Source organism: Protopterus annectens, chromosome 2.part0 (genome assembly GCF_019279795.1).
Source record: "Protopterus annectens isolate FY-2018-M chromosome 2.part0, PAN1.0, whole genome shotgun sequence".
NCBI lineage: Eukaryota > Metazoa > Chordata > Ceratodontiformes > Protopteridae > Protopterus > Protopterus annectens.
In genome coordinates, this window is record NC_056728.1 from 1,752,910,482 (window position 1) to 1,752,933,471 (window position 22,990).

The following is a 22,990-nucleotide window of genomic DNA, read 5'->3' on the forward strand; positions in this document are numbered from 1 at the left end:
ATTCTGGATCTCTCTCATCTCAACACCTTTCTGAAGGTCTCCTCTTTTTGGGTGTTGTCCCTTCAGACTTTGTTCCCTGTACTGCTTCCTCAGACTTATCTGGTGTCCCTGGATATCAAGGATGCTTATCTTTGGGTTCCTATTACGTTATCGAAGTTCTGAAACTTCGAACATCATAAGGTCGAACCCTTATGTTCGAAGTGCCAGAACTTTGATAACGCTAAAAAAAAAAAATAAAAACAAAGAATAAAGGCTTGCAAGCAGGGGGGCAAGCCCCCCTGCACCCCTACACCCCCTGCTCTTTAAATTTACCAATTCCAAGATCACACTACAGTAAAATCTTCCCTTTCTGCACTGTATTGTGATCTCGGAGTTGGTATATTTAAAGAGCAGGGGGGCTTACCCCCCTGCTTGCAACAGTTAGGTAGGTTTTAAGTTTTTTTTTATTTTATTATTTTTTTTTACATTCGAATTCTTGAAATTTGGAACATCTGAGTTTGATGTTCTCAGGTTCGAAGTTTCAAGGATTAGACAACGTAATAGGAACCCCTTATCTTCATATCCCTATTCATCCCCTTTTCAGGAAGTTGTTGTTTCCTGGCATTTTCAGTTTTCTGCTTTGCTCTTTGGTCTTTCTACTGCCCCAAGGGGGTATTCACCAAATGTCTCACTCCTGGGATTGCTTTTTGCAGGCTAAGGGATATCCAAGTCTTTCCCTGCTTGGATGACCTGTTTCAGACATCCTCTTTTACTGCATAATCTTCACTTTTCCATTCCCCTCATGCAAAGCCTGGGATTCACTATAAATTTCAAAAAGTTCTTTCTGACTCCCTCTCAGGATCTTTTTTGGGGTACAGGATTCAGACTGTTCCTGTGCTAGCATCCCTGCCACCTCCTAAGTCTGTAACTCTCATTTCCTTCTTTCAATCCCTTCTTCCTCTGGTTTCAGTAACACCCAGGGAATTTCTAAGACCGCTTGGGTTCATGGTTTCCACCATTCCTGTGCTCCTTTTTGCAATCATGAGAAAACTTCAGTGGTTTCTAAAGTCAGTTTAGCTTCAGCGTTCTCATCCCCTTGAATTCTTAGTGCCTGTTCTTCCATGTCTCAAACAGGAACTTCAGTGATGGATTCAGCATTTGACTTTCAGTCCAGGGATCCCTTTTCAACCACCTCTTTCCTCTACGGAGCTGTTCACAGATGCTTCAGATATGTGATGGGGAGCAGCATTCTGCTTCCTAAACGTGCAAGGTGTCTGGTTGCCTCATCAACAGAAAGACCATATCAACATCAAAGCGATGAGAGCTCCTGTACTGGCTCTTCAAGCCTTTTCAACGTCAAAGCGATGAGAGCTCCTGTGCTGGCTCTTCAAGCCTTTCATCCTCTGTTCTCCCCATGACCTTTCAAGGTGTTTACAGAGAATGCCATAGTGATGTGGGATGTCAACAAATTGGGGGGGGTCTTATTTTATTTGCCAGTTGGCACTCTTAGTGTGGGAACTTGCTATTCAGTATCAAGTGACACTTCAGGCAGTTTACATTTCCTCAGGTCAGAACATTGTGGCAGAGACTCTGAGCAGGTCCATAACTCAGTCCCTTGACTGGATGCTTCACCAGGGATGTATTTCTGAACATTGTCCACCAGCTGGGTACTCCTCAAATGGATCTTTTTGCCTCCCCTCTGAACAGACAACTTCCTCTGTTTTGCACCACAGTCCCAGGTCCTCTGGTTTGAAAGGTGGACAACCTCCCTTTTACTTGGAAGGGGATGTTTCTTTATCCGTTACTTCCCCTTCCCCTCATTCCAAATGTCCTGTTCAAAATACAACAGGATGCTCCCAAAATCTTATTGGTGACTTCCTTTTGGCTGAGGCAGCATTGGTTCCCTCCTCTTCTGCAATTAGCCAAGGGTGAGCATCACAAGTTACCTCACAGGGTGGACCTACTTACACAAGACAAGGGATCTCTCATCCATCCCCACCGGTCCATTCTTCAACTGACACTGTGGGTGGTAGGATTTTGATTCCACCTCGACTCCTTTTCTCTGAGGATGTGCTTAGGTTCCCGCAGTAGGCCTGGAAGTCCACTACTAAGAAATCCTACGTATCCAAATGGAAGATGTTTTCTGTTTGGTGTCTTTCTCATAACCTGTATCCACTTTCTGTGGATGTTCTTTTGTTTCTCTTATATCTGTGTGAACTGCTTAATGCTGGGTTAACTTATTCTTCTTTTAAGGCCCACTTGTCAGCTATCTGTGCTTGTCTTTCTTGATCACCTACTTTACCTTCTAGATTTGAATTTAAACAATTCCTTAAAAGCATCCTTCATATTAGGCTTCCCAGGAAGCCTGTTCCTCCTGTCTTGGATCTTCATTTTGTTTTAGAAAAATTGACGATGCTCATTTTGAGCCTGCAGCATCGACTTCCTTACAATATTGCTCTTGGAAGACTATACTTTTGTTAGGTCTTACTTCTGCCAGACGGGTGTCTGAGCTTCAAGCCCTTATGGCTTGTCCTCCTCTCTTAATTTTCCATAAGAGTGGTGCAGTGGTGCAGCAGTTAGCATGGTCACCTCACAGCAAGAGGTTCTCTGGTTCAATTCTCGTCTGGAGTCTGCATGTCCTCCCTGCATTCATGTGGATTTCCTCCAGGTTCCCCAGTTTCCTCCCACATTCCAAAGACATGCATCTGAAGCGTTTCTCCCAGGGCCTGCACTGAAAATGGGATCTGTCCCAGTCAGACTTTCCCAGTAAACAAATGTTAAAATAAAAAAACATTTAAAAAAAAGCGCAGGGTGTCCCTTCATACTAATTCTTCTTTTATGCCCAAGGTAGTGAATTGTGAGAGTTGTCCCTTAATCAGTGTATTCATTTGCCCACTTTTTTCCTTCTCTGCAATCTGCCAATGAGAAAGTGCTGCACACATTGGATGTGCATAGACAACTCGGATTTTATTTGGAAAAGACTTTTCAAAAATCTGATCCGCTCTTTGTTTCATTTCATCCTAGGTCCTAAGGATTGGCTGTGTCCAAGCAAACTATTTCTTCTTGGATTTCTATAGTTATTTCTGTTTGTTCCTTTCATGGTAAGAGCCTGCCTTCTTCTGTTAAGGCTCATTCTACTAGAGCTGTAGCTTCTTCTGGTGTTTTTTTTCAAGGGTTTGGATAATAACTCTATTGTTGAGGGAGCTACCTGGACTTCTGTGCATACGTTTACCAAGCACTGTAAGTTGGATGGAATTTCCAGAGCTATGGGCCATCTTTCATGGGTTGCTAGAAAGCTGTGCTGGTTCTTTCTCCCCCTCTTCCTGAGCTTTGGCACTCTCCCTATACTACATAAATAAATATAATAATAAAAAATAAAGGTAAATACTGCAACAGTGAAGTAGAAGGACATAGTACAGTTGTGTAAGATCTTACCATAGCGGTAGATGTCCTTCGACTTCACTGTTGCAGTATTCATTCCCTCCCTCCTCCTCCCCTGGTCTTTTTCTCTTCTGGATGTATTGGTTACCTCTCTTCATCTTGGATTGGCGTTCTTACTGGGGCTGTCGGTTCTGAGGATGGTACGTCTGTATGTCACCTTTCTGCTCTATGCTACGTGAGGAGCATACATGTGACATACAGCATACCTTAAAGCAACCTAAAGCCTTTGCTATACTGGGCAGACATCGTGCCGCCCTTGGCAAGGGGATCCCTATTGTAATGAATACTGCAACAGTGAAGAGAAGGACATCTACCTTTATGGTAAGATCTTACACAACTGTACTTTCTCCATGATGTTTCAAATAAATTTAATATTTTCTGTGTTTGTCCACCTTGGCTTACCTCATTGATAGACTGCAGTCCTGTTCAGTAGCAAAAGAGAGAGAAAAACAAGCAACATCAGAAACAAAAATGAGTTACATTTTTGAATACTTTAGGAAGCAGCTACTTAGTAGTCATTTGAACACTTTACTTCACCTTGGACAATGAGCAAAACCATACAATGTTACCCTGATTGCAAAACAATTGTTCTCCAACTTGGTGTTAATTTACAGAAAAAGCCCATTAACAAACAAAAAACAAATCCACCACTTCACAGTCATAAAGCTCGTACAGAAGAAAGCAAACAATCCCCATTTTTCACCCACTCTAAATGCAGTTTTGCTTTTAGCAAGACTAAAATAATTTAAAAGGATAAATTAAAATAAAAAAACTCAACTAGCAAAAATACCTGCAGTAGAAGTTCAAAGGACTTGCCATTTTATTTAAACCTCACTAGCACGGTTTAAAAAGCCTCATATATATTGAGAAAAATGTATAGTGTGTGAGAGGGAGAAAAAGCGAGAGAGAGTGAGAGAACATTTTTCAAATTCTTTTTTTAAGAATTCAGATCTGAAAAGGCTTTTCATTAACATGCATTATCTGAACAAGTTGACTCAGAAAACCCATAACACATGTTTCAGCTTACTGGAAACACTCATCATCTAACCCAGTAACATATTCATGGGTGACTTTAATTATCCCACTGTTAACTGGGAATCGTATACACCACCAAATATGCAGACAGAGAGATTCCTGATTTTGCAAATACAGACTCCCTGAACCAAATTGTCATTATGCCAGTCAGGGGGCGCAAACATACTATAACTGGTTAACTGGTCCTCACTAGTATGGGAGAGTGCTGCACATCTCCTAGTGTAATTTCCTCTCTGATAAGGTCATGCCACAAACCGGTCTCCTTTGAAGTAAAAATAAAAACTCTAAACCCAACTAACGCTGTAATGTTTAGGAACTACTCTAAGGCTAACTTCCTACTATAAAGTGATAACCTGGCAAAATTTTAAGCCCCCATAAACCCTAAGAACAATGCTGCCTATACAGAACTGTTAACAGAAACCCCATACTGGCATGCTAATAGCTGCATAGATGCAACTGTACCCACAAGGAATAAGTACAGCACTAACTCAAAAAACAAGCCACACTTGTGGAATCACATCAGTAAGATGTATAACAAAAGGAAGAAAATCATGGCAAAAATTAGGTCTATCAACCCAGCAGGATAAACGTACTCTAGTTAAACTAAGCAAACAACTCGTAGGACAAATAGTCTACCAAAGACAAATTTGAGGTAAATTTGGCCTAATAGCAGTGTGGAGAGAAAGACGTATCCTATATAAACAGAGAATAAGCATACTTGTGCCAGTGTACAAGAACAAAGGGGACATCCATAACTGTGGGCGGTAAAGAGGTATCAAGCTCTTCTCACACTGCATGAAAGATCTAGAGATGAAGTTTCATAAATGGATATACAGAGTAGTAGAAAGTAAGATGGGAGACTAGCAGTTTGGAATTCAGATCAGGATGCAGCAAAACCGACCCAGTGTTTGCAGTGAGATATATAGATGAGAAGAACCTAGAGATGCGGAAAGAGGCCATCTGGGCATTTCTAGACTTGGAAAAAGCATATAGCAAGGTACCAAGAAAGCTGATTTGGGCAGTTCTGCATTTGTTCGAAGTCCCAGAAACATTGGTAGAATTAGTGAATGCTACAATGACTCAAGTACAAACAGTGTTCGGCCTCGCAGGGTTCTCAGTGGGAGTGGGTGTGTGTCAGGGTTCAGCTTTGAGCCCACTGTTGTTTATACTGTTAATGGACTACATCACAAAACAGGTTGGAGGGGACAGATCAACAAAGTTGCTGTATGCAGATGATGTAGCATTACAGGCAGATACTGAGCAAGAACTTCAGAAAAGGATAAGAGAATGGAATGCAAAACTGAAGGCACATGGAATGAAACTGAGTGCAAATAAGACGGTGGTAATGGCAGCAAATTGCTGAATCAGAAGAAGCTGAGAATAGAGATAAAAAGGAAAGATAGTGGAACAGGTTACCAGCTTCGGGTATCTGGAAGGGGTTGTTGAGGAGAAGGGAAGTCCAAATTAAGAGGTTAAAGCTAGAATCAGAGGGACTGCAGGCAACTGGCAGTGTGTGTCAGGGGGTAGTGTAGGATAGAAAAATGCCAAAGAAGCTGAAAAGTAAGGTTCACAAACAGTGGTGTGACCAGTATTACTGTTTGGTACAGAAACCTAGGCAGTAAAGGCAGAGCAGTTGAGGAAACTAGAGGTGATGGAAATGAAGTGCCTGAGATGGGGTGGTAGGATGCTCCCTGTGGGACAGATGAAGAAATGATGACACAAGAGCAGAAGCCAAAGTAACTCCATTTGCTGGAAAGATCAGAGAACAGATTACAGTGGTTTGGGCATGTGCAGAAAAGCAGAAGACAATGTGGTGAAGATGATTTGGGACATACAGGAAGAAAGCAAGAGGAAATAAGGGCTTACAGCAGAGAGGTGGATAAATTGTGCAATAGAAGATCTGCTACAGTCAGGCATTGGTGTCGAAAAAGGCAGGAGTATGGCATTGAATCGAGAGAGATGGTGACAGTTGACACAACACCCCAACCCCATGTAGAACATGGGAAAAATGGGGTTGATGATGATTCGCCTTCCAGACCAAGGGCCACCATAAGGCATTTGTTAGCTATGTCCACAGTCTCAAAGGCAATACACAATTGTATGCAGAGCTCATTGTTAACAGAGTGACCTATACTAGTCAGAAGATATAGAAAACCTACTGGGAGACAAATACAGCTCTAATTTTAACCATCTCCCCTCCTCAACCTCCCTTTAGGAAATATCAACTATAACTTCCCCAGGTCTATATTACGTTATCAAAGTTTTACAACTTTGAACGCTACATGGTCGAACCCATATGTTCGAAGTTGTAAAACTCTGAATACGTAAAAAAAGAAAAAAGTTACCTGACAGTTGTAAGCAGGAGGGGCAAGCCCCCCTGCATGCCCCACATAGGGGGCTGCACCCGCCCCACAACCCCCGCTCTTTAAATATACCAACTCTGAGTTTGCACTACAGTGTGGTAAAGGGAAATCTTCCCTTTCCGCACTCTACTGCATTGGGGTACAGTCTCGGAGTTGGTATATTTAAAGAGGGGGGTGCAGGGGGGCTGCCCCCCCCCCTGCTTACAACTGTCAGGTGTTTTCTTTTTTTTTTCTAACATTTTCGAAGTTTTACAACTTCGAGCATATGAGTTTGACCATATGGCGTTTGAAGTTGTAAAACTTCGATAACGTAATATAGACCCAACTTCCCCTACTATCACTTGGGAACAGGTTCTCAATGCTCTCTCTAAGACCAAGGACACTGCAGTGATGGATCCAGACAATATCCCAGGATGCCTTCTAAATAGTAAGAAGCATGACCTATCAGGTCTTTTGCTATTTAACTGTAGCCTCCAAATAGGCTTCCTGCCTCATGAGTGAAGAACAATAGTCATCCCTCTGCACAAAGGTTGGGCCATCTACAGACCGATAAATCTCACTAGTCTCGTATGTAAAGCCATGGAAAGAATGATCATGGAAATGATCAGTAATGATATAGGAAACCTCCAGACACTGGACCCAACCCAGTTTGGTTTCATCAAGGGTAGGTCATGCCTCTTCAACCTGGTGGACTTCTTGAGTCAGGCACCAAAGCAATGGATAAGGGCAAAACTACTGACCTTGACCTGGTGAAGGCATTTGACACAGTACCCCACTTGGGCATTTATTGATAAACTGAATAGGTTAGGTATAAACCCTTATGCAACCAGTGGATAGCTTCCTGGCTCACACACAGGACCTATGAAGTTAGAATTGGAGATTCCACCTCTACAAAAAGGCCAGTCACAAGCACAGTCCCTCAGGGAGTCAGTCATATGACCGCTCCTTTATGGCATTTACTTTTTTGAAGTCAAGGCCAATGTCACGGGTCTCTGGCTGACCAAATTTGCAGATAATTGCAAAGAAAGAGCCATCATAGAATCCCCCTGACTAATGTTCAGCTGGATGGGGGACATGAAATTCATCCCTGGTTTGACACCGATGTCTCTAATTTACACAGGCAGCCTGTAAATGGTTCATTTCTCAGGACCCTGCTTGTGCATGTTTAATTTCCCAAGCCCCTGCATGCATTTATCAAGGGTATCAGAATTTGTCAGAGATTTGGAATGCATAGCTAGGCTTAAAAAGGCCCTAGTGGTCAAAACATTAGTCTAGTAAATACCTATGGACCGGGGAATAAGATTTATGAAAACTGTAATGTGTATTTTTATTGACTAACTGTAATTAATAGTCATACATATATACATACAAACAAATAATTCAGGCATGGGCATTAATGCCTTTCTAACCTGCAAATATACCAGAACAGTTGTTCCTGTTATAAATGCTCAGTCTGTTCTTAAAATTATGTAGTCTGTTCTATGGATCAGCTGCTCTCTGAGAACCACTTGCCAGAAAATAAAGGAGGCAAATTGGGGATGTTGGGGAGAGGGTTTGCAGTGATTTGCACTGCAAGATTTTTTTCATTAATTTGATCACAGAGACAGGCAAGGTGTATGTAGTCGGGTAAGTGACTATAATGTCTAGGTGAGTGTATCAGTATATCTCTGACTGTCTGCTGACATTAAATTCTTATGTAACTTATATTTTGGAGGTAAAAATTTCCTCCAACAACAATTGCATGTGCTAGGCGGAATAACAATTTTTAATCAAAAATATAAAAGTATATACTAATAAAAAAGCAAATATGAAACAATTTAACAGATAGCCCATTGTCTAAGCATAACATCGCCCTCTGGGGTGAGTGTTATTGTGGAAATAACACTCTTCCGGAAGTAAAATCCCTCTGACTGCAGTGTCAGATCTCACTGCACCTCTAGGTGGGTGTTATTTCCCCAGTAACACCCACTATGTCAGGCATTATTGCTTGCTTGTTTTGTTTTTTAAATGTAATGTAAAACACTTGGACTGGATCATCTAGAGTAAAGCCTTAGTGTATCTGAACTGTTTTGAGGCCTCCTGTCTACATTTTTCCCTGGTATGAAGAACTTTATCCCAGGATAGGCTTTGGATTAGTTGGTCCAACCCCACCAGGCCACCTTGGTGTGTACAGATTTATTTTAGAAGAGTTGTTGGCCCAGTTATAATCTATTCATATTAGCTTTGAAGCCTATGCCCTTACCAGAACTTTCAAAGATGATCCAGCCGTAGTCTGTCCTTCATAAAGAGCTGCAAGACCTATGCCCTTACCATAGCCGTATCAAGGCTGCTGTGGAAGCCTAAGCTTTTAATAAGGTAAAGTAAATGGATTTTACACACCTTCCTAGCAGCAGCAGTCAGAAAGTTCAAATGTATACTTCACTGATTTCACCAAACACATTCCAATTTGTGGGTTCCTTGTAATCACTATTTAGCACTGAGATCTTTATTGCTTTAAGGTCGCCAAATGGTCTTGTTTTATTTTTATTCTTTTGTACTTTGTGCATTAAAGCTGTTTTGTCTCTAATGGTTTGTGTTAAAAGCACTTAAATGATGGTGAAGTCTCTCTTTGGACATGGCACTTGCTTGTTCAGCATAAAGTGTGTGAGGGAAACTCACAGATGGTTCATGGTTTCTCCCATGGGGACTTTGCATTTCCTTTTCAGAGTAATTCCTTTTTGCCTTGCAGTAACTGCTCCCATGTTCTTCACCAAGATTGTAGTGAGGAAGTTACAACATAAAGGCTTCCTAATATTTCCTTAAACACCTATATCTGATTGTTTGTGGTCCTGTTTCAGGACTCTGTTTTGATGTGTTTATCTTGGGGGTTAACCTGATTTGCAGTATTGAATGAATGTGTCTGTCATAATTCCTGTCTGGCTCAGAACAAAGAATTTCTTTTTGGGAGTAGGTTCTTCCCTTTCCCCCCAGAGTGGGCTGATGAGATTCTGGTCTGTTGGATAGCAACACAGGAATGGATCACAATTTGTACACTTTTGCCCTTGATGGCTTGATGCCGCTTTGGTTTACACCAGCCTCCTGATGTACCTTCATGCGAGGATGGCATATTGGGCTGTGCTTAATCATCGAATATAGTCTTCAATGACTGTTATATCTGCTTCTAGTGTAAAGTCATTGGCATCTCTCTCTGGACTGATGGATATACTTCAGTGGGTGCATATCGAATTGGCATCTCTCTCTGGACTGATGGATATACTTCACTGGGTGCATATCGATAAATCAACAGCACTTTCACTGAGTGCTGAACAGTCGATGGAAAAGGAGAGATAAGTTTTATCGAACCACAAAGTTTTTTTCTTTGTTTTGTTTTTTTATTTGCAGGGAGACAAGCCCCCCCTGCACCCCCCACACATGTTAAACTCTACTGTTAACAAAACTTGTTTTGCTCTTCTTTCGTCAGTCATACAGCACTCAAGGAAAGGTACTGTTGATCGAACTACAGGAACCCTGCTTCACCAACCTGCAGAATGATTTCCCATTTGTTCTGCTGGGTTCAACACATTCCTTTATGACAGGGTGAGGCATTCTGGAATTTAAGGGTGGTATCCCTGGGTAATACAGGTTCTGGAAATCATATGCAGTCTTGGCTACGGCTAGCAGTTGGCAGACAGGAAGTGTTATGGTATCTAAGCAAGCAGGAGAAGGGTGCACTCTCCCACACCTTTTGCTGGATTCAGAATGAGTTTGGGAGTGGGCTATGAGCTGAGACAGGGATATTTTCTTGTTAGCATTACACATTCCAGGGCACTCAAGCATCAGTGTGGATAGCAGAAGACCTCTTTCAAGAATTCTGGCTTTTAAACAGCAGAGTTCAGATGCTTTTCTAGGTTGAGGCCTACTAGAAGCTTATCTCCTCCTGACTTTCAGCACACACTCCTTTCCAAGTTCTTTTCCCATCAAGAAGGTAGGGGATTGAGCTGTGGATGTGCTCTTTCTGGACTTCAATGAGAATGTTCTGGTATGCCTTCTCCCATCTCCTTCCCCCTGTCCCTTTTCTTCCTACTAGCTTTCAGGGAAAAAAGGTCAATTCTCATTCAGTTTGACTCATGGTAATACCAGAAAAAAACTTGATCTGAAGTAGTTGACTTCATTTGATCTTCAACCTGTGGGTTACAGATTTGTATCGGATGTGATTCGGCCACATAACCAGCATCTGATCTGAGCTCCAAGCTCCTCCTCTTACCCTTAATGCCCCAGTCTCCTTCCACCCTTCAGATCTTGTTTGCCTGTGAAAAGTAAGCATCATGGTCTGAACTCCTAGTGAATGTTTTGGGAAAGTGTGTGTTTTTTGGGCTAATTTCTCTAATTAATCTCTCTCTCTGATTTTTCTATCTGTACCTCCCCTTTGTGCAGGCGTCAATTACAAAAAAAAATCTCTTTCTTATCTTTCCTGTAGAGCATGTGTTTGTGTGTTGAGTGTTTCTGGTCCTGTCTTGGGATTATGGCAGAGACCCCCTAAGCCAGGTTTCAGAAAGTGTACAGTGTGTGGCCATAAGCTCTCCCCAGCCGATGGCCACACTCTGTGCGTGGTTTGTCTGGGGGCGGCCCATCTACAAACCTCCTGTTCTGTCTGTGCCGGGTTTAACCCCAGGGCACTGAAGGACAGGAGGGATAGGCTCATTCTGGAGGGCCGCCTTCCCTCTGTGGGGACAGTAGCCCCTGTGCCCCCGGCTCCTGGTTCAGCTTCAGCTTCTACCTCTTCCCGGGTTTCTGGGACTCAAACTCCCACCAAGAAGACCGGGGAAGAGAAGTCAAAAAGACAGGCTGAGGAAGTGGTCTCCTGACTGCTCGGCCTCGACAGGGCCACCGACTAAATTGTGGCCAATTACCAGGCCAGGATCTCCTCGGCTCCATTCTCCCAGGTTTTCCCCCAAGCCAGAGGAGTCCCGGATCCGGTCTCCCTTGTAAACTTCCCCTCACCATCACTTCAGACCGTTGTTGGTAGCCGCCTCCTCCCACTCCACCTGAAGTCTCAGTGAAGCGGAGATGGATAGGATGATGCGAAAGTTCATCTGCACCCAAATCCAGATGGGAGTCTTGCCTACTCCCTCTTCCTCAGGAGTGGGGAGCTCGCAGTCCTTCTTTACCCCGATTATTCCTTCTCTGATCAGGCCTTTGGTTTCGGAGCCTCTTGATCTTGTACCTCGATGCCAGCTGTTGCCTTGAGCCTGTCTGATCCGACGAGTTCTCGGAGCCTTAGCCTTGGTGTCAGATAAGAGGGTTTGTTATTTGCTCCAAGTGTGTCGGAGCACAGTCTCCCCCTTGGTATCTTGGCACCTGAAGTCTCGGCTCTGACTCCCCTGTCAGGTCAGAAGGGGGCAGCTCCTACAGGCCTTTCACAAGGAAGTCCATTCAACTTCAGCCTTTGATGTGGTGGAGAGGGTTCTCTCGATTTTGTTGAGGCCCTTGACCATCTTGTCCTCAGACTCAACTCCCTCTGTTTTGGGTACAGTCCCGGCCATCCTGCCATCTCAGGGACAGCCTGCCGCCGTTTTGCCTCAGGAAGCCCCCCACTTGGGAGCAGCAGGACGTTGCCGAGTCCTCCCCAGAGATTCCCACTGAGGAGGTTCCTTGCAAACGCACGTGTAAGAGGAGGCACTTAGACTCCCCACCGGAGTCACCCACCAACGACATTGATTTGGAAGAAGGGAAGGTTCCACCCAATCACCCCCTGAGGATGTCTCCTTTGGAGACATCGTGGAACTCCTCCACCAAAGGGGGGGGGGTGGTCTGCCCAAAAACCAACCTCCGACGAATCGGTGTTCCTTGAGGCATTTGGCACAGGCCCGTCTACTTCTTGGGTGTCCCATCCTGCTGATCCCTTAGTGGATCTTATAGCATCTCGGGTATGGAAGGAACCAGACACAGTAGAGCCCGTCCCAAAGTGCCTGGACAAAGTCCTTAGCCCCCCCCCTTCGAACAGGAAGTATTGGAACAAAGGATCCCTGATTGATGCTATGGTGGTGGCAGCTGCCACTAAGAAAGAGCTCGCTCAGGAGAACTCTTCGGTCCATCCTCCTGACTGAGAGTCAAGGGCAAGGGATCAATTCAGGAAGTGGGTCTACACTTCAGCCACCTTCTCAGTAAGAGCGCTGAATTACATGGCACATGTGATTCGGCTGCAGCGAGACCTAGTCAAGGAGAATGCTGAGTCAACCCCTGAGTCCATGTCGGCGGGAGACCAGAAGATGTTTTTCGCTCTTATGGTCACTGTGAAGTCAGCCACTAAACACCTCCATGCATCTCCTCTCCCAAGGGAGCTGCTAGGGCAGCCGGTACAGGCATTGCCATCAGGAGATACACCTGGCTCAGGCTATGTCAGTTTTCGGAACCCTTTAAGGTGTCATTCACCAATGCCCTGTATGATGGTTCCTCCCTGTTTGGAAAGTTGGTATGCAAGACTTTGGTCCAGAGTGAGAAAGACGGGAATACATTGTCTACCGTCAGGATCCACTTTCCCCCTCCCCCAAAGATCCTTTTCTAGGAATCAGCAAGGGGTTAAGATGATGTGGTTCGGAAAGTCTCAGGCATTTTCTTGGGACACTCAGGACTCACCATCCCCTAGAGGCAGAGGGGGTTATGATAGACGCTGTCCTAAAGGCAAAAGAGGTCCGAGAAATTACGGGTCTTGAGAACCATTCTCGGACTGATCCACACAGCAGCCCTTAAGGGCTGACCGACTGCTCTTCTCTGGAGGCAGTCAGGGGCCAGTTATCGCTACACCGAACGGAATGGGAGTCCATAACAGCAGACCATTGGGTGTTGCAGATCATATCCAGAGCCTATTCAATCCCATTCCTCAAACCACCCCTTCAACCAAAACACCTCCTGGACGTCTCACCCGCGGAAGGGGAGGATTCAGCACTAGAAATAGAAAAGCTGGTAATAAAATGAGTCATCAAACCTTTCCCCCTCGATCACTCCAGATCAGGCATTTATTCCAGGTTCTTTGTATTGCCAAAGAAAGCAGGGGACCTAACACCCATTTTGGATCTATCCACCTTGAACCTGTCGGTTGCCAAGGCGAAATTCCAGATGGTCACTCTTCAGTTCATTCTGCCCTTTCTGCAGGCGAACGACTGGATGTGCTCGATTGACCTCCAAGATGCATACTATTATATAAAGATGGACAGGCACTCTTGGAGGCTCCTCCACTTCTGGAATAGGAACCAATCATCAGTTCAAAACCCCTTCCCTTTGGTCTCACCACAACCACCAGGGTGTTCACCAAGGTGATGGCAGTAGTAGCGGCTCACCTGAGGCTGCAGGGTATATGTTTCCCTTACCGGGACAATTTGTTCCTCATTGGCCCTTTCATGCATCAGCTTTGCCAAGCCAGGGATTACTTTTTTCTCCTAGCACAGAGGTTGGGCATCACCATCAATCTTAGCAAGTCATTGCAGATCCCAGTCCAGACCTTAGACTTCATTTGGGGCTCGATTAGACACTCTCCAAACAAAAGTTTTCCTTACTCTAGACAGAATACACAGCCTGAAGCAGCATGTTCTTTGTGTCCTGCAAGATAAATCTCCAACAACAGAAGTGCTGTGGACGTTGTGGTCTGTGTCGGCCACTATCAGTCTGCTACCCTTAGTGCTTTCACATGTGGATTCTTCAGTGGACTCTGGCAGTTCAATGGTCCTTGCTAGATCTGCCATTATCTCCTCCTATTCGAATCTCCTGTGTATGCAGGGACTCTCTCCGTTGGTGGATTCATTCCCCAGACCTATTCCGGGGACGTCCTTTTCTCCTGTCATTCCCCAAGGCCACAGTGACTATGGATGCCTCCCAGCTGGGGGGGGGCACTGCTCGAGAAGTTCAGTCCAAGGCATGTGGTCCCCATCTGAGACCAGTTTGCATATCAGTGTCCTGGAGATGAGGGAGGTGCTTCTCACGTTGCAGGCTCTTCGTGCCGTAGGGACGTTTGCTATCCAGACAGACAACATTTCAGTGGTCTGGTACATCAACAAACAGGGGGGAACCAGATCTTACCCCCTTTGTCATGAAGCCATGAGAGTGTGGGAATGGGCTATCTCCATCGGCTGTTTTCTGGTGGCAATGCACATTCCGGGATGGTCCAACATTCTACCAGACAGGTTCAGCAGATCTATCCTGATGCCTTACGAGTGGTCTCTGAATCCTTCAGTGGCGGAACAGATCTTTCAAAAGTGGGGTCAGCCTTGCTGTGATCTATTCACATCTCCTTTCAACGCGAAATCCAGCAAGTTCTTCGCTCTGAACCCCCCTCTGGAGATGGTTCTGAATTGGGCTGGGGGGTATTGTTGTCCTGTGTCAGGATGAGTACTTTCTGAGAAATTGGTTTCTGAATTAGATCTTATGATCATGCCGAACTTTTGACGAAAATATCCATGATTACAAAGGTAGTCTAGAAGCCTTTAAAGTATCATGTGTAGAATGCCAAATGGAAGTGCTACTTATTTTTTTCATGAGAATGTCCCATTTCTTCCCATTTAATGTTTGTCAAACTTTATACATCAGTTTTATCTGCATTCCTGTAATCCATGCTTATGGTGTGTGTGTTTGCCTCCCACTGCATCATGACTTTGTGGTGGACATGACTCCGTCATTGTAGGCTGATTAAGCAGTTCCTAAAGAATGTCCTCCTGCTATTGATATTTATGAAGAATCCCTGTTTTCTTTGGGTCTTGAATTTTGTAGTTGGCATCCTCCTGTAACCACTTTTCAGTCTTGCTGGCATGGCTGATTTGACGTTCGCCTTTTCAATGGTTTTATCCCTGGTGGCCATTACATGTACCAGATTCATTATGCAACCTCAGTACCTGATTAGTTATGAACCCTGATTGTTTTCTTTAAAGTCTTGGTTTATCTTTAAGTAAGCTTCATTTTCAACAAAGGTGATTGATCTGTTGCTTAACCGGTCAATTTTTTTTCTCATTGTTTCAATGGAGGTGGGGAGCTTATCCCCCATATTGCCAACAGATACAGTCTTACCTCTCTGAGATGCATGAATTTGTGAAAATTAAGCCATTGTTTGCCTGTTTTACTTCAGGCAAGGAGGGTAATGTTTTTCTCAGATGGGCCTTATCCAAATGGGTGCCTGCTTCTCTGATTTTTTTTTACCAGTCTATTAACTAGCCATTAAGCAGATTCTTTCAATGGTCATTCTGCGAGAGAGATGACTGCTTCTTGTGCTTTTATCGGGGCACTTATCCATAGCAGGCATTAGCGCAATAGCCATTTGTTATGTGGTACTTAGTTTTAATAACTCATAACTTATAACTCATAACTTTGATTTGCACTAAAGAGTTGAAACTAATTTTGGAACTTAAAATGTTTAGGCAGTTGCTCTTCTGACTTCCTTGATATCACTTTTCTGGATTTTGATTTCTTTTGTGATTTGAGATTATACCCGGAAGTCGACTTGAGTGGGAGGTTGTTGATGTTGGGATGGCATTGATATAAGGCACAACAGACATGTGAATACTCAACGTATTAGTTGATGTTTTTCTAGGTCATCTGTGGTTTTAATGTTCACCTGCCCACACCCCTTTATGTTAGTGGGTGGTCATCTCATCTGTGTATGGCAGATTCCTTTTGTGAGTATTTCAAGTTTACAGTCTCTGCCCTCATTTCTTTACTTCAAACAGGATTTCCCTTTCCGTTTGGGATCTAGAACTGGGTTTCCTTGTGCTGGATGTTGCCTTTCTATCAGTGAGAGGCTGTTCAAACATTAAAAGGAAAAGCGTAGCAGCTTAAGATAAAGAAAATTAGGTTATTACAGGATCCATGCCTAAAGAAGCTGGCAGACATCCCACTGCATAGTACCACCTCAAAGATGAGAGAGTAATGGGGAGTGTTTGCACAGCTGCTGTTAATTGCTCTTTCCCGTTTTCTTTCACTCTTTATCAGAAACATGCCCCCAAACTGCCTGGCTTGTGAGTAGTACTGCGTGTTGCTAATCTTTTTCTTCTGAGTGCTGGACTGTCTTGTATATTTATCGTTGTTTCTACATGCTTTACCAGGATAGTAGAGTGATGTAAAAATTGTTACTTTAATGTTAATCTCTCCACACTAAGGCACTGGTGTGTGACATTATGGAAGATTTAAATATTTTCCATTCAACTGGGCTATTAAAGATTTTCAGCTATCTGATATCTCGGATATCTGGTGGTATTATTGGATCCTCACATGAATGTCAGAAGACTTCTTCACATGTGCTCTCACAGAACAAACAGCTAAATGCATGGTAAAAATTAAATAGACTGGGTCCATCAGACGTGGAACTGTTAAAACATTTCTTGGCCTTATTAAATATTACTCCTTCCTAAAAGCTAACTTATCCCTTGGAAGCTTTAAGCTCTTCATGTACTGCAAAGCAAGTTTAGTCTTTTCTTGCTGTTAACCTCAACCTTATTAATGCCATTCTGTATGACAGTACTGCTTCATATCAGCATCCATTTAAGGGACATGTCTGCACTCTCTTCAACTATTAGCTCTCTCTTTTAATGCATTTGTAACTGCTTAACATTACTGCAGTGCTGCTACTTTTCTGTTTGTTAATAACATTATTTGTGCATTGTATTTTTCTCTGATTGTGTAGCGTGTTCATTTATCTAAATTATTAAAAAACCTCATTTATCTGTCAATTGATTGTGTTACTGATTTCTGTATTTTGTGTTCTGTGCACTTTAAGCCAAGTCATGACTGAAAAAGTTCACATTTGATTAGTTTGAGTACCTAGTCAATAAATAAATGTACTGCCTTGTTATACTCACTTCATCATAATGATGTTACTTAATTTTATTTTTAGGTGCGTGAAGTGCGTACAGAAGAGCACAGATATACTGGAGAGCTGTCTGGTATTCGTATTGGAGTCAAGAAAAGCACCAAACTTAAGTAATGCTTGTTGGCATTACTTTCTCAGTTTCTGCTCAGTATTTTTTTTCATTTTTTTTTCAACAAAGCCACATGTACTGTTAGTAGAATAAAACTGCCTCCCTCCAATCTGTCCTTTTTTGGTTATGTTCCTGTTACGGCATGTAATACTTCAGCTCCACATCTGTTGAAAGAAATCTCTCTTAATTTTCCTCATGTTCCTTCCAGAATAAAATCGGAAATTTTTTAGAGAATCAGTTCAGTTTAGGTGTTTCAAGTGTCTCTTTCTGATATGTGACAGTAACATTGGAACATTCAGCACTCCCTTCTGTCATCCTAACCTGATTACTGTAGCATTGTATAGGTAGTCCTAATGATGTGCTGTGAACTGTGGATACCACAACAAGGTTGTTCCTTTAGTAGACACTGCACAAGAAGGATCAGCTCCAAAACAAAAACTTTTTTTCTCCAGTTTTTGGGGCCCACCTTTTTAGCAACACCAAGATTCATTGTATGATAACTTCCTGCTATCTAAAGCTTGTGGTACAGAATGCCATTTTTTTTGTATTTACTACCACATCTTCTAATTACAGTTCTACTTGGGCACTTGGATTACAGATCAAAAGATGTAGATGCCTGCATTTTAGTATCGTTTTGGACCCGAGATGAAAAAAATACATCAAAGTGTGTTGTGACTTCATTCAACAAATGTGTTAACACTGTCAGAAAAACATATTAACTTTTCAACTTTCATAAGATCCCATAGAGTGAGGAACCTTGATTAGACTGGTGTACTGACATCTGGTGGTGGGGTGCATAGAACTTCATACTTTAAAAGAAAAACATGAATGCACAAAAAATCAAGATATCCCCTTGGTGACTTAGCTTTCATTTTTTTCACCAGTAGCTGTATTTTTTAAGCTAAGGTAGGCTTTGCACATAGCCAAGGTACTGCAGTCATTTTACTTGACTAGATTTTGTCTTTTGTTGTGGGAGCAGAAGGTCCACAAAAATCCAGGTATGCAGTTTCCTTCTATAACAATTGTACTAATCTTTGTTTTTTGGGGGGGATGTCTTACCTGTCATGTCCTTATTTTTGTAGATCATCCTTATCAATAGATGAGCCAGCTTGCATCAGTCAGTAAGTTTAAGCAGAGCAAGCTGTGTCTATATGACTCTCTGTTGCGAGGATTAATAGAAGATGCAGAAAAAGTCTCACCCCATCCTCACTTTTTTCATTTCTTTCTACCCTCTTGTGTTTCCCTTTAGTATTAGCAGTTTGTTTAGACTTTTTCTTGCAATTGCAAGTTTTGTTATTTTTATAGTCATTTTTGGTAAGTTCTAAAAAATAATCTGAGCCTTTGTTCAGAAAGTGCTGTTATTGCTACAATCTCCCGGCATCTTGTTTTACCTCCTCTTTTGAGATTAGGCCATAATGAGAATTAGAAAATAGAACTATTTATTTTTCTCTTCTTTTGATGGAAAAGCACAGGGGAACATAATGTTGAGGGAGCATATGTTGCTCTGAAAAGGTTTGCCTCTGGCTTTGTCTTTTGACATTCCACTAGGTTATTGGAGAAGAGTTGACTCTTCTTCTCTGACTTCTTGACTTTTCTTCTTCATGTGCGTCCTAGGCATTTTTCTGCCTGCTGATCTTCCCTATACATGGAAAAGCAGGTTACTACCACCCCAGCTGTCCTGCAAGTCATGGGTGATTCATCAAAAAATATCTGGCTTTTGGCCAGGGGGTCTTCAATGAGTGTCATCAAATGTTGAGAAGGCTTTCTGATGTTGATAACTTTACTTAAAAAATTTAGTTTATGCAAAGCAGACTAAAGTGATATTTTCCCTCAAAGCAGGATATGCATGTACTTTTATGCAAAGATGACTAAAGACTGCCTTTAATGCTGTAGTTCCATTTACAGCTAATGATGTCCTTTCTTGTCAAAAAGGAAGGATCTAAAGTGGAGTTTTGAGATAGTCTGTCATAACCAGGTACATATAATCTTGCTGTATCAGGTCAACTGAACTTTATATTACTTTCTTTGCAGACTTTATGTACTAAAAGAGTTATGAAAATATTCTGTGATCATGTCAGCATGAACGGGGGGGGGGGGGTTATGTATTGTACAAGTGAAGAATGGCTGTTGTCACTCAGTTATACTGTCCATTAATCTGACTTGTAATTACAATAACAAAAGTGTACGTGTGTGTGTGTGTGTATGAGAGCACTTCATATCATTGAGCATTCATAAAGTTGAACGTGTTTAACACTGGCAGAAGTGATTGAAAGTCATTTGATTGCTGGTGTTAAGTCTGTGCAAGATTATGCACAGTGGGGATGGGAAAATTTGGCCTTTCCCCCACTGTAGAACAGTCTCAGAGTTGGTATATATAATTAACAGGGCATGTGGGGGACACAGCCCCCCCCCACATGGGTGGGTGCCAGGGGGCTAGCCTCCCTGCAAAAAAAAGTAAGTGTTTTGTTTGATTGTTTTTGGCTGTTGATCTTTCGGGATTGATTGTTAGACATCTGTTTGTGTACTTTGATGTTTTGAAGTACATCCGTGTGTATGTATATATATATATATATATATATATGTATGTATGTATATATATATATATATATATATATATATATATATATATATATATATATATATATATATATATATATATATATATAAAGAGTGGTCCGAATGGAGAGATAAGTCAGTAAGTAAAGGAGAGTATTATTGCTGAAACTGAATTCATCCTCAAGTCTTGTCGAGTACCTTTGTGAGGTGGACCCTGTTTTTCACAAAATCTCACCAAGACAACATTGATATATATAGACTGTATTTATATAGCATATATCATGGACAGAAGTAGGCTAAATATTAAAAATGCTGGGTGCACAAGACCCAGGATAAAAAAGTGCCCAATCCTGGTAGGCACTCTGGTGTCGGGACTGGAAAAGATAGTGTAGAATCCTCAAAATATGGAAACATTCCTACAATGGGGCCAGGCCCAGGGGAGGATCCCCCCCCCCATTGTAGAAGGAAGTAGTAGTCCACAAAAATCAAAAAAACTGATACGCCAAAGAAGAGCAATAAAGATGATAAAGTGGCTATTGAGGATAAGAAAGAAATTATGCATTGTTACTATTGTGCAAAAAGTCCAGAATCTCCAAACACAAGATATACAAAATTATTAATTAAGAGAGAAATTACAGGAAAGAAAAATACTTCCAGAAGAAAAACTGTCAAAAGCGTCAAATAAAAATTTGTATTCATTAATAGAATAGATTTGTGAAAGCCAGTATATAGATCAAGAAACTTTGATCTGTTTGGGAAGTGTGAAAATATAAACAACAAAACCTAGAGATTTTTGAATAGTAAAAGAAATATGGACATGGGAAAGAAAGAGAGATTTGATATGGTGCAATATTTATACAAAAGTGAAAGCCAAGTTTAAAGAAGGCAGCCCCAAAGATATTCTAGGAGAAATACAGGCAATGGGATCCAGATATGGTAGCATTATCGCCTCACAGTAAGATGTTGTCCTGTTCGATTCTCAGCTAAAGCGTCTTCTGTATGGAGACATGTGTGAATGGGCGTACCTTCGTTGAAGGTTGTGCGTCAGGCCTGGCAAGTCAGTACATAAAAATCTACTGCCAATCATTAGCGGACCAGAGTTCCGCTGTGACGACCCCTAACCAGGAAAAGCCGAAAGATATAACAACAGAGGGAATGTAGAAAAGAAGATTAGTAACGTAGAAGTTAAAAAAAAAATAGAAGTTGAAGTTATGGAGTGCCTGCGAAGTGAAGGGTTTAATGTAGAAGGTCTAACACAGGATGTTATGTAGTCCTATCTCGCCTACATTCTTACCCGTGGGTTCAGAGCCGAATATCGGCTCCGACTTGGCTGATTTTACTAGCTCGAAGTCTCTCATTGGCTGGGCTAAGCGGGTATCCCATGGTGCACTGCTCCATATCCCCAGATCTCGTTTGCCGCTCATGTAGCTAGGATGTGGTCTCACTTGGCTGTGGCTAAGTACCTTCTTTTCTTGATTTAAGAGAGATTTGAGTCAATCAAAAGGTATTTTCATAGCTATTGTTTAAAGCTGTCTAATTTTGTCTGGTGTGTTAGGCTTGGTTATTGTGAGTTTTTGTGAGTTTTTGTGTGGTATTCCTCTTACTGTTCCCCGGGCTAGGCCTGTTTCAGTTAGAGGGCCTAGTTCTCCTCTGTTTCCTTCTGTATTTACCAAACCGTTTAAATTGGAGGTTTTGGCTACCCTCTACTTGTGTTCCTTTGTTGAAATTGTGCTAGAGTTTGTGTGCAGTTTGATCGCTGCTTTGGTGTTGATTACCTCAGTGTTGTTCCCGCCTTTATAGAGTGAACGCCTGTTCTTGTACTGACTTGGTTTTTGTGTTGTGGGCAGTTAAAATGTCTAAGGATACAAAGGAGCATAAACCTTTGGGATTTAAAAAGCGCTCAAAATGTAGGTACAAAATGCCCATAACCGATGGACATTCCATTTGTGTCTACTGCTTAGGAGCCATCCATCTGCAGGAATCCTGCAGCTTTTGTCATGTGTTCAGCCCTAGAGTTCTCCAAGAGAGAAAGAATAAGCTAATCTTAAAGGGACTATTGAAACCCTCTTTTGATGAGGCTATGGATTCGGCTTTCAGTGGCAAGTCTAAATCTGGCAAGTCAAAAAAGAGATCTCCAGCTGTCAGCTTCATCGGAGCCTCCGGAGAAAATGCCAAAAACTGCATTGACCTCCTCGGCTCCACTGTCCTTGGGGCCGCAGGAAGGATTGATATCTATGGAACTGGCGTCTGCTGCAATTGTATTGGAACCTCCTAGGAGCTGATCGCCTAGTATCAAACCTACTTCTCCTGAGAGGAGATCGCATTCTCCATCCCTGTCCTCCAAATCCTCCAGGACCCTTTCGGATGTGGATGTGGATAGGGTGGTTCAGAAGCTCCTCCAGTCACCGGTTTTGGCAAAATTGTTTTCGGCTCCGACCCAGTCAGCTCCGGAGCCCGTCCCGACACCTTCTTTGATCATTCCTCCTCCAAGCACATCTCTGTCTTCGGAGCCGGAGTGTTCCGCGCCACGTGATGTTTCTAGGCCGGTTCCGATGCCCCATTCGGCAACATCGGTACCGACATCGGCTCTGACCTAGTCGGCTCCATCATTGGGGTTTGGGACTCGAGACTCTTCAGTCAGTCCCGAGGGGGACATCTCAGCACTTACTTCGGTTCCGA

At 42.7% G+C, this 22,990-nt stretch overlaps 1 protein-coding gene across 1 annotated transcript in view; it reads left to right on the plus strand.

The window, feature by feature from the left end:
• The window catches only part of UTP3 (UTP3 small subunit processome component), a 656,101-nt gene extending 638,104 nt beyond the window's left edge, over positions 1-17,997 (plus strand). The window contains exon 15 of the mRNA XM_044060443.1: positions 17,671-17,997. Within this exon, the coding sequence (XP_043916378.1) occupies positions 17,671-17,760 (90 nt within the window). The 3' untranslated portion in view covers positions 17,761-17,997. The remainder of the gene's footprint in view (positions 1-17,670) is intronic.
• The last annotated feature ends 4,993 nt before the right edge of the window (positions 17,998-22,990 follow it).